The sequence below is a fragment of the Varanus komodoensis genome, unplaced genomic scaffold (genome assembly GCF_004798865.1).
Source record: "Varanus komodoensis strain SLA01 unplaced genomic scaffold, ASM479886v1 scaffold82, whole genome shotgun sequence".
NCBI classification, from domain to species: domain Eukaryota; kingdom Metazoa; phylum Chordata; class Lepidosauria; order Squamata; family Varanidae; genus Varanus; species Varanus komodoensis.
This window is the reverse complement of record NW_025336508.1, coordinates 678,148-689,561: the sequence shown is the minus strand read 5'-3', so window position 1 is coordinate 689,561 and position 11,414 is coordinate 678,148. Positions and strand designations below refer to the sequence as shown.

General features: G+C 59.5%; 1 protein-coding gene across 2 annotated transcripts in view; it reads left to right on the top strand.

The window, feature by feature from the left end:
• The window catches only part of TPRG1 (tumor protein p63 regulated 1), a 42,874-nt gene that overhangs the window by 7,266 nt on the left and 24,194 nt on the right, over nt 1–11,414 (top strand). For both annotated transcript variants that reach the window (XM_044456255.1, XM_044456254.1), the window contains exon 4: nt 4,400–4,576. In XM_044456255.1, the coding sequence (XP_044312190.1) occupies nt 4,400–4,576 (177 nt within the window). The remainder of the gene's footprint in view (nt 1–4,399; nt 4,577–11,414) is intronic.

Below are 11,414 nucleotides of genomic sequence, written 5' to 3'. Positions count from 1 at the left end.
CCCCCCTCGTCTTCCCAGATTTCCCTCGTGCGCAACCAGGTCCTGGGAAGCGACCCAAGCCAGGAGGAAGCCCACAGATGCTCGCGGAGCGAAGGTTGCACGGCGAGCGACTGTCTTCCTCATCAGGAGCAGCGGCGGAAGCGGCCGCTGCTTGTGGTGTGGAAGGGGGCCCTGCTCACACAGCGCACGGGGCCCGATTCCCAGCGAGTGCCCCACGAGCCCTGGGCAGGCTTGCCAGGAACCCGGCCTCAGGGCTGTGGCACATGGGCCGGGGTCCTGGGAGCTGAGCCTGAGGAAGCCGACGGATCCCCACCCCGGGAACGACTCCCTGCACCGCCCTCATCTGATTCATCCATGGGCTTTCAGAAATAAGTAGGGCTGGAGTTAGAAAGGGCTGCACAGTGTGGTATCTATTTGTAAGTCCCTGAAAGGCTGACCCAGAGAGGGGGCCAAGGTCTCTTCTGGCTGATGCCGGAGTGCAGGACACGGGATCACCAAGCCAAGCTGCGGCAACCCAGGTTCAAGCTGGACATCAGGACGAGCTTCCTCCCTGTCAGAGCAGCAGGACCGTGGGACCAGCTGCCCGGAGAGGTGGGGGGCTCCCCCACACTAGAGGAGAAACTGGGCAGCCCTCTAAGTGTGATGGAGTAAACTGGTCTCCTGCAACAGGAGGGGGTGGACTGGATGGCCTTCATGGCCCCTTCCAGCTCTACTCTTCGATGAGCCTATGAACGAACGGGCCAGGGTGGAGAACGCTGGGGCAGCGCTCTAAATCAGTCCCCCGTTAAAGAAGCCCCATCCACTCTCTGTACGCGGACAAATACATTCACACGCGCATCAGGCACGCATGCACCGAAATTCGGCTTGCAGGCTCCTTGGGGCTCAGGCCAGTAGAAGAAAAGGCCACGACCCGCCAGGGCCCCGCAAATGCCTGGAAGGACACGGTGCTTTGCTGCATTCTGTCCCTCCTCTTCCCCTCCTCTGCACTCTCTAAATTTAGATCTTCATTCCCTCGGGGATGCTGCTGCTCTCGCATCTGTTACTATGCAGAGAGCATGTAAACTGACGGTGCAATATAAATAATACAAGTCCTTCCAATTCTGTGATCTTTTCATGGTACCTGCAAAGCTCGATCTCCTGCGATTGAGACATTTCTCTGGTTTTATTAAACTTTAGCCGTTACCCTTCTGTAGGAAATGGTCGGAGGGAACACGATCGTAGCTCTTGTTTCTCTGGAAGCTATTATATAAATTTAAAACCTCAAACAGTCACATCTACTGAGATAAAGAAAGGGTGGCTGGTGCAGGGTGTAAAACCCAATCCAGGATTTCTTGCAGGTTTGAGTTCTCTTTCTCTCTCCTGCCATCTGGTGGTTGCACAGGGAACTCCACCGCGGAAGTGGAGGCTGGGGGGGGCGTGCGGCGTTTTGCATGCATGCCGAGCACCCGGAATTGTGTTTCCAGCTGCTGAACTCTTACCATGAGGCAGAAATAATAAAGAACTTGGGTTCTTGGAGATCCAAGTTCTGTAGAAAAATAAAGAAGGGAATATTTTAGCTATTCCGTCTTTATTAACCAAAACAATAATTAATACATGCCATCAGCATGCGCAGCACTTTGCCGAGCGATATAAGCCCACCTTCTTAGAGAGGCAGCATGGTGCAGTGGTTAAGGGCATGGGACTGGGACTCAGAGGATCCGGGTTTGGGTCCCCGCTCAGCCATGGAGCCAACTGGGCGGCTTTGGGCCAGGCCCAGACTCTCGGCCCAGCCTACCTCACAGGGTTGTTGTTGTGGGGATGAGATGGAGGAGGAGAATGATGTGAGCTGCCTTGAGCCCTTTGTAGGAAAAAGGCAGGATATAAATCGGAAAATAAATAAATAAATAAATAAGCAAAGGGGAAGTTCCTACACTGAGGAAGTTACAACCCAAATTTCCGTGGGAGGGAAGAGACGAGGAAGACCGGGGGTGAACACGAGCAAACACACCTTACGCTCATGCACATTTTTTCAGTGCAGGCTGAGCGGTTGTCCTGACTATCCTGGGGTCTGAAGGGTTGCTAAATTAAGCAAAACCAACAGCCTCAAGAACATCAGGAATGGGGGAGCAATCTGCTCAATCTCCAAATTTATCCAGTTTTGCATTTCCAAACAAAACTCGGCTTTTCAGAGTCAGCGCTCCTCCAAGTCCTGTGGCGGATTCTTCGATCAGATCCCTTATTTGCTGTGGCTGCGACATGCCACCAGATCACCGGCAACCTTTTGCGGCCTTATGGAACAAGGCCCGCCAAAAAGCCTTGCTCGTCACAGGCCTGCTCTCCTCCAGTAAACGCAGGGCTTCCTTGGTGGAATCGATCCATCTCATGGCTGAGCTTCCTTTAGGGAAAATAACCAGGGGAGGAAGGGCTCTCCAGCCACTGAAGCTTTTATGCTGAGCTTCCTGGGAGCTGTCCGCGATGCTCCATGGTGGTGAAGCTCCCCGGGAAGGGCATTCAGCACCTTGGAAAGCTCCCGCGAAGCTCAAAGGACCATGGGGGGAAATGGCTGATCGCTGCAAAGGAAGCTCCCCGCCTCCCTGCTCAGGAGTCGGCAGCCTCCCTGGACACAGCTTTCCGAAATGCATTCCGTTTGGCAAGGCCAAAAGAGCATTTTGGGGATAAGTGTATAAAAAGGTTGATGAATTATCACATAAACATAAAAACAGCTCAAGCACAGAGAATTAATGTGAACCAGTCTTTAAACTATCCTCAGAGTTTGGGATAAACCAAACAGATGACTAGGAAATGTGAATCCAAAATTCCTAACAAATATCCGTTTCTACTAAGCATGTAACTTGGAACAACAAGAGGAAATTTCATACTAAACAGATTGGCTTCAAACTAATCATGCCTGATCGAGAAACAAATCTTGGGGTCACGGTGGGTGGCTTGAAGAAAGCACCAACCTTGAGCAAGGGCACTGGAAAATGGTAAATTCTGGGTCAGAGTTTGTGAGGAACCGGATCCAGACCACAGTGCCTTTTCCCAAATCGGAAGTGCAGTGGAATGATGTGTCCGGTTCTGCTACCACATCTCAAAAGTGGAACTGGAAAGAGGGCAGCAGAAAAGGGCAGGCAGGACGACGGAGGGGCCGAACCGAGTTTCCTGTGAAGAACTCGCTTATGGTGTTTGGCCCTCCCTTCGTTCGGAAAAAGGACTTGACCAGGGAGAGATGACCGAGGGTTTGTGCAACTATGTCTGGTGTGGCGCAAGTGCGTAAGGAGCCGCTTTTGTCCCTTGCTGATCCAAGCAAATGCATGGAGATCCGATTTAACGGGATAGTGGGAAATTCAGGACGGGTGGAAGGGCGTGCTTCCTCGCTCTGCCCCAAGTTGAATGATGGAATCCACAACTGGCCTCGGATGCCTGGACGGTGGTTCTTGGGGGCCGCTGTGGACAAACCCCTGGAAGAGAAGGCTGTCCATGTCCTCATGACTCTAGGCTCCCTTCAGAACCAGGGGCAGGAGACCTGCAATCCCCCAGTCGCTGGGGATCATGGGTAGAAGGACCCTGTTGCACCCCTGTCTGTTTGCAGGTCTCCATGGGTCGCGGATGGGGTGCAGCTGGGCCAGAGGGCGCGATCCGGCCTCGGGGCTCTTTGTGCGTTTTTAAAGGAGTCTTACTCGGTGGAGCACATGCTTCAGTCACCGAATGCCCCAGCTCAGTGAGGGAGCGGCGATGCGGGCTAGGCAGACCTGTGCCCAAATCCGGCCAGACTCTTCCTTTGTCCTTCGCTTCATAGCGGATTTTTAAAATTTATTTAAACCATTTGTATGCCACCCAGTTGCTCCACAGCACCTCTGGGCAGCTCACAATACAAGATAAAAACACGATAGAACATAATAAAAACCATAACGCATTATACATATGCGAGCCGGCCGGATTGGTAGTTCGGTGGGATTTTTCAAAGCGGTAATCTAGCAGGGGTGGGTGGAAGTGGCTGGGAGGGCCGATTGCTCGGAATGGAGGCACGCTCCCCATGCATCAGCCTAAAAGGGGTTTGAGAAAGACTGCTGAAAAGACAGGATTATACCGAGCCCGACCCTTGGCCAGGCAACCCAGCATTGTCGACTCTCATTTAGTAGCAGCTGAGAGAAGCCTAAGAAAAGTAATCGAATGCACAGTTCCGCAAGCCCAGAACTTCAAGAACTAAACATTCAAATCCCTTGGACCCATTGCATAATCCTCCCACTTTTCATTTCCCCCACATTTAACCTTTTCCCAGTTGCAAATTCCTTCCATGCCAACGTGGACAAAATCTGGGAGTTTGGTGAGTTGTTTCGCAGCACCAAGCGAGGCAGAGTCCCGCCCTGGTGAGGCCTGGGCGGCCCCTGCTCACCGCCCTCTCCCTGCCCCACTGCAGGATTGACCACTGGAACAACGAGAAGGAGCGGGTCCTGGTCATCACAGACTCCGCGCTCCTGATCTGCAAGTACGACTTCATCATGCTGAAGTGCCTGCAGCTGCAGCGCGTGCCCCTCGGCTCCATCAAGCGCATCTCGCAGGGCCCCTTCGCCTTTCCGGAGAGATCGCTGGACAAGTAAGGCGGACTCGCCGGCGCCCCTGCGTGTTTCTGGAGGCCGGCTGCGCTGATGGCAACCTCCTCCGCGTGTGGCCCCCACATGGAGTCTCCATGTCTCAGGGCCACCGATTGCTGAGGATTCGATGGGAGGGATGGGGCGGGCCGTGCCAGGATCCGTCCCTCCGGGCAGCCCTGGGCTTTCTCTTGGGCTGGGCCTCATCTCCCAAAGGGTGCTGAGCCGAGGGGAAGTCGCAGGGGCTCGCCGAGCCCGGCTGGCGCAACCGGAAACCTTTTCCATGGGGCAGCCCCCAAAGGCGGCTGCGGCTGGCATGGAAGGGAGAAGCCGCTTGTGCAAAGGTGTGTGGGGGGTCTGCTTTCCTGGCAGGTGCTCGGCTGTGGGGCACCCACCAAGAAGACAGCCCCCCGCCGCCTGGTAGCGGCCCCCATTTGCGGACCAGAGCAGCTGCTCAAATGGCGGTTGCTGCTCACGCCAAAGACATTGTGGGTTCTGGGGGTTGTGAGGTGCCCCCCAGAAAAGCAGCTTTCAGTTACCCTGTTTACTCCACTGTACCAAGTCTTTTACTGTTTTAAATTGGATTTAGATGGCAGTGAGAGGCCCGGGGGAGCAAGGGGGCGCCACCACTGGCGTGGTCATGGGTAGGGGGAGATTGGACGCTGGGTGATGAACCAACCCAAAGAGGAGAAGGGGGGCTGGATGTTTCACTGCTGTCCCCGCTGCCGGTTCTTCCCCCTGACGGGGGCGTCTTGGCAATTGTATTATCCTGCCCTCAGGCCTGGTGCTGCAGCCCTTACATCCCAGGTCGGCCCAGAATAAAAGCTCCGCCACCCATGATTTGGCCGTGGATCAGGGGGCCGACCTGGCCTGCATCATGGAAAGCTGGGTGGGGGAGGGGGAAGCGCCATCCTCTCCCAGTTGTCCCCCCCGCACTCCCAGGACCCCTTGCAGCCCTGGGAGGGGGAGTGGCCACTAACGGTAGGAGCACGATGATCCTTCTGGAGGCTTCCTGCCCATGCGGAGACGGTCCAGCCGCCTGCACTGAGCACTGGGCCCTCGAGACGGGCGGGGATTTTGGCATGCAAGGGAGGCCCTGCCTGAGCTGGGGGCGAGGGGGGGCGGTGAGGCAGAAGGCCCAGGCGGTTCCCGTCGGATCAGCTTACGGACCAGGCAGGTCATCACGGGCAGATGCGTTTCTCTGGCGCTTCCTTGCATGATGCCTTGTGCCAGCTCCGGGTAGAAGCATCATGGAGCGAGGCGCGGGAGGATGGATGGGAAGGGCTGCCCCGGGGGGGGGGGGGGAATCTACAAGCCCGGGAAGCCCAGCCCCTTCCCCTGCACGATTGCCCCATCGGGCCGGCTTCTCGCTGGGCAGCCCTCGCTGGAAGGCCAGGGCGCCTCTTCCAGGATGCACAAGCGGGGCGGCCCTTTGGTGGGCCTGTGGCCCTCCCAATTGTGCCTGGCCCTCACCTCGGCCTCCTCCGCCACAGGGCCTCCTGCGGGAGAATCCTTGACACCGAGTCCGGAGAAATCCTTTGGCTCCGGGCGCCCCCCCGCCCCCCGCACTCCCCCCTTGCCGTGGCTGCGCTTTCGGCTCTGCAGGTCTGGGGTCGGCTTCCCACCCCTTGGAGCTCTGAGTGGGTGGGAAGGGGAAGGCTGCCGGAGCACCGGGGGCGGGGGGGGGGATGTTGCAAGCCCTGAGCACGCGGAGCAGAAACGCGCAGACGCCCAGGCGAGGGGCTCGGCGGCAGGTGCCCTTGCGCAAACCCGGGCCTCCAGGTGGGGCCGCTTGGCCCCTGACTTACCCGCCGTAGAGGGGAACCGAGTGCGAAGGACACTTCGGAGAGGGGCCACTGCGTGTCAGCCCGGTGGCCACGCCGGGAAGCTGGCCAGGAGCAGGGGGGCTTCCTTTGCCCTGGGACAGCCTCTCTCTTGCTCCAGGCCCAACATTTTCGGGGTTTATCTGTCGTTATTATAGTGAGGAAGTATAGAAAAAGAAATCAACTGTATCCTGTTAGAGGCATCAGAAGAATACGCTCACCCATACACGCACACAGACACACACGCACACAATCACAACACAAGCTCCCGAAGGAAATAGTTGCTTGGGACCGGCGGAATGGCTGTCCGGGCTGACAAGTCCAAGCACATCTTGCATTCCAGCTGTCGGAGCGCCTTCCCCGTGCTTGCGCCTGGCAGCAGGGACCTCCTGCTTTTGCACTGCTGCTGGTCTCCTTTTCCTTGTCATGGCCGGCATTTGTCTCGGCCAGGGTGGGGTGCCCAGGATGCAGAGGGGTCTTACCAGGCCAGGCCCAGGGAGTCCCTGGTCCAGGGGGAGCAGCGGGCCGGGTGCTCCTGGGACTCCGCTCCTGGTTTCTCGGAGAGTGGCAGCGTGGCTCCGTCACAGTGCGGGCCGTCAGGAATCCCGGGCCCCTGGGAAGGCCACCAAGATTGGGGAGGCCTTGGGGCTCAACCTCCGGACCGCAAGCAAGCACCCAGCACAGTGTTTGCCAGGAAGCCCTCCTTTCGAACGCACGATTCGTACCAAGACGATCCATGTGGAGAGGCCACCTGACGTGGCCTCAGAGCGCACCGCCGTCGGTCCTGCTGTAGAACCAAGTCACCGCCGGTCTCCCAGGGCAAGGGGGCCGCAGCCTGGCGGCCACATGGCCCCTTGTGTCCTGCCACCTTCGCCCCTGATGCTGGTAGGACGTGGAGCCCAGCATCACGCAAGGGCCACCTGCACGGAGGAGCAGCATGGTGGAGCCGTGGCCTCTTCCGTGGAAACAGTCCTTTGTCCAAGGCGATAAGCCCCGAACACCCCACGGCTGGCACTCCCAGATGTGACCACGGAGGGAGCCCGTGGAGAGCCCAAGGCAGCAAAGCATTTTGATCTTGCTGATGAGCAGGATTAGTATGCATGGATTCCTTCCACTGATAAATCATCCCCTACCCAAAGCTCTCAAGGTCGCAGAGACAACGACCACAAATGCTCGGAACCCACTCATAAAATGTGTCTGAGAGCTTCAGCTATTGCACAGCCCAGGAATTAAACAAACATATACAAATTAATGGCACTGTGCTGCTACAACGCAACCGGGAAGACGGAGTCACCGGAAGGGTCCACGGATTCCCACAGCTGGTTCGCGTGGGCAGACTGTGCCCTTCCAAAATGGGCACTTTTGAAGATTTGCATGTTCGTACTTCGGCCGAGATGGACAGTCCTCCTATTCGAACCGGATACTTTTCTCCTTCGAAGGAAACCAAGCAATGCAAAATGCGAAAACCAAGCCACCCGCTGCGTTTCCATCCCCACCTGGCCTGCCCAGGTGCACCTTCTCTAGCACGTGGCTTCCCAGAAAGCCTGGCCAGGCACTCCTTCGAGGTCTCCCGGCAGAGGCTAAGTCAGTTACTTTGCAATGCCTTGTTGGGTGTCGCACAGGGGGTCCTGCAGCCTCCCACCCCCCGCCCGCACCACAAAATTGTCACACTGCTGCCACACAACTGCCTCTTCGGCAGGGGGCAGGGGAGCCGGAGGGCTGCTGACACACCCGAAGGCCATTTGCTGGAGGGCAGTTTCCCAGCAAGCGCCACGCACCCGGTGCCAAGCGCCAGACTGCCACTCTCGACTCTCTTCAGGGCATGCCCGAGCTTGGCGTCCAAGGACCGAGGCCAAGCCGCTGGAACGGTTGCGGCCACCCGTGCCAAGGCGAGGGGGGCAGCGGGCGGCTGTCCGTGTGGGGCAGAGGAGGCCTTCCACTTGGCACCAGGCGTGGCGCGCCGTCAGAAGACGGGACGATCCGGCACTGCCCCTCCTCCCGCGGGTGGCCCTGCCCCGCGCTGGGCGCCCGGAGACGGGCTCAGAACCGAGAGGCGTTCTGCAAACCTGCCTGCCTGCTCACTGCTCCCGCTGAGGGCCGGGCCGCCTGCTTCGGAGGTCCCGGGTGCAAAAGTGAGCTGGCTCACGGACGCCCGGACAGGCCCTGTCTGCCCTTCGTAGCCTCCGCCTGGGTGTTGCTACGGAGTGTGGCAGCTTCCCCGCCCTGCCGCCCTCCAGATGTCTCGGCCTGCTGCCCCCAGCCTCCCCAGGGGGCGCAGGGAAGCTGCCACGGCCGCAGGTCCAGCACTCCGTGCGCCTCGGCATCTGCCGCCTGCGGGCTGCCACCGCCGGCCCCCTGCAGCAAGAGAGACCTTCAGCAGAGCCCCTTCCCCACGTCTGAGCCCTCGAGTGCCACGGCTGAGAAGCGAGGTGGCCATTTCCACCCCGCCCGCGGGGTGCAGTCCTCGCAGTCCGTCGGCGGAACCTGGCAACGCGTCTGACGGCCGCTGAAAGGCCAGAAGTGCATCCGGGCCAAGCGCTCAGACGTGCCAGCTTCACGCGCAGGACCCGGGAGCAGCGGCAGAAGCCCCCGTGCTGGACTCCCACTGCCGGCCCTCGTCCTGACCTCCCTTTGAAGCCGTTTTGCCCCCCCCCCCGTGGCCACGTCCAACGGACCCCATGGGGAGCGCAGCCGTTGGCCAAGGGCGGGCCGAGATGGGAAGGACAGGCGGAAGCATTCCCCCCCCGCCAGGTTTCCGTCTTTCATCGGGGCTGAACCGGGAGGAAGGACTTGGATCGCCCCCGAGGCCCTGCCCTCGCTCGCAGGCGCCAGGAGGCTGTGGCGGCATGGGGGCTGCCTTCCAGAGGAGGAGAGGTCTCCGCAGGGGCGCTGGCGCTGGGGACCTGGCCGTCCTCTGTGCGAAATCGCAGCAGGCGAGTCACGGGTGGGCATCGCCTCTGAAAACTGAGAATTACCTCCTCAAAAAGGAAAGGAAAAGAAAAGAAATGAGAGGTTTGAAAGTCAAAAAGCTCAGCACACCCGTTGTCCCACAGGTGGTGCAACAGGGCTGCAGATGAGCCGCAGCACCCTTGGGCCGCGAGCTCCTGCGGCTGAGGAGGGGCGGGCAAGCCCCCCACGGCTCCCGGACAGGGTGCCCGGCGCAGCGCTGCCTCCGTTCCTCAGCAGGGGGCAGCCTTCCCCTGAGAGAGCCGGGCCGGGCGGCTGGAGGGGCCTCCCTCCCGCCCGCCCGCCTTTCGTGGAGCGCGACGGAGGGAGCCTGCGAGGAGGGCGCTTCCCAGTGCATTCCTCCTTGCTTTGTCCTTGAGGGCCGAATGACTCCCAGCATCCATCCTGGGCAGAGCTTGCATTCTAAGCCTGGGTAGCATTTTCTGGCCGAGGTCCTTCTTCGTGCTGGAAGGGATGCAGGAATCTTGTCCCCAGGCAACCCGATCCTCTAAGGTTGCCTTAAGCTGCCAGCCCAGGAATCAAGAATGTGCAGTCCCTGAGCTTTTCCAGCCCAGCCCAGCTCAGCCCAGCCCCCGCCACTGACCGCCTCCCCCCAACCTGGTGCCCCACAGCGTTCTGGCACCACATGTTCCCAGAGCTGCCTGGGGCTCACTGGAGCTGCAGCCCAGGAGGGCGCCAGGTTGGGAAGGGCGCAGTGTGTCAGTGCGAGTTCCTCTGGAGCAGGGCCTTCAGGGTGATCCCTCTTCGTGGCCAAGCTGAGAGCCTCAGGGGTCCCCCAAATGCTGGGAGGGAACCTCAGTGATGTGGCCAAGGGCATGAGTCAGCTCCCACTCGAGGGCTGCTGAGAAGACCGGGCTGTGCCCGAGAGTTGAGAGCAGAGGGGCCACCTAGCCATGGGAGAGTGATCCCCGTCAGCACGAGTGGCCCAGACAGCCGGGGTGGATGCAGCCCCAGCAACACGTCCTGCCAGTGGCAGCCAGGCAGAGGCGAGCCTCCAGGGCTTGGCAGGGGATGGCTGGACCCTCAGTCGCACGCAGCACGGGGACTGGCCCACAAAACATCCCTGAAGGCGGACGGATTCTGTAAACCCCTTCCTGCTGCTCATCTCGTGCCCGGTTCCCGTTCTCCTCGCAGTCACTGCTTGCTTAGTGTGAGGGGCGGCATGACACAAACCGAGCCACAATCAGGTAGGGGGTCCGCACGAGTGTCTGCAAAATGCACAAGCTTGTAATTTGTGCAACAGACTCAAGAGGGGCTGAGAGAACACGGGGCCCGTTTGCACAAAGTGAGCTGGGAACTGGGACGGAGACGTGAACAGGCACCTGTTCACGGATGTATGAATTTTGATGGCCACGGGCTCACGCACATGTCCAGGGCAGGCCTGCGCGTGGAAAAGAAGCCACGTGTGAGCAGCCAGAAGGCCCCTGCATTGGTTGGCGCCTGCCATCTGAAGGATGCGTGCAGGAACCAGAAGGCAAAAAGAGCTGCGATTACCTCCCAGAGCTATGATGGCCAGTTACCACGCTGCCCGACGGCTCGAGGTGGGACCCCGCGCGAGACCTGCTTCTCACACTCGGATTGAACTAGCTGTGAGCTTTGCTTGCAAGGAGTTTGAGCTGCTGAACCCAAATGGCAATCCAGAGAGAGAGGGGGATTCTCCCAAAATGCCGTTCTCTCCGCCGTGGGCTGGAACAAGGCACCCTCTCTGCCTTACTGTCAGGGAACGCCGGCGGCCTCTTCAGGAAAGGCATTTTGAGCCGTGTTTTCTGGCCAGGCCAGCCTGGGGTGGGGGGCCAGAGGCGATGGGGAGGGAAAGGGGGCAGGCCTGGGGGGCGATGCGGCTTTCCGAGGGTCCGTGCCAGCCGTGTGCGTGGGTGCGCGGGGTGGGCGGGGGGAGCGGAGCCGTCCGGGATTGGCTGCGCCCTTCCAAGCGTGCCTGGTCTTGATCGTCAAGTCAGTGAAGTCTCCAAGCGGAGGGAAGGCGCTGCTGTCACTTTGGAAGGGAAAATGCATCTGGAAGCCAAATTTGTGGGCTGGTGCTGCATGCATTGTG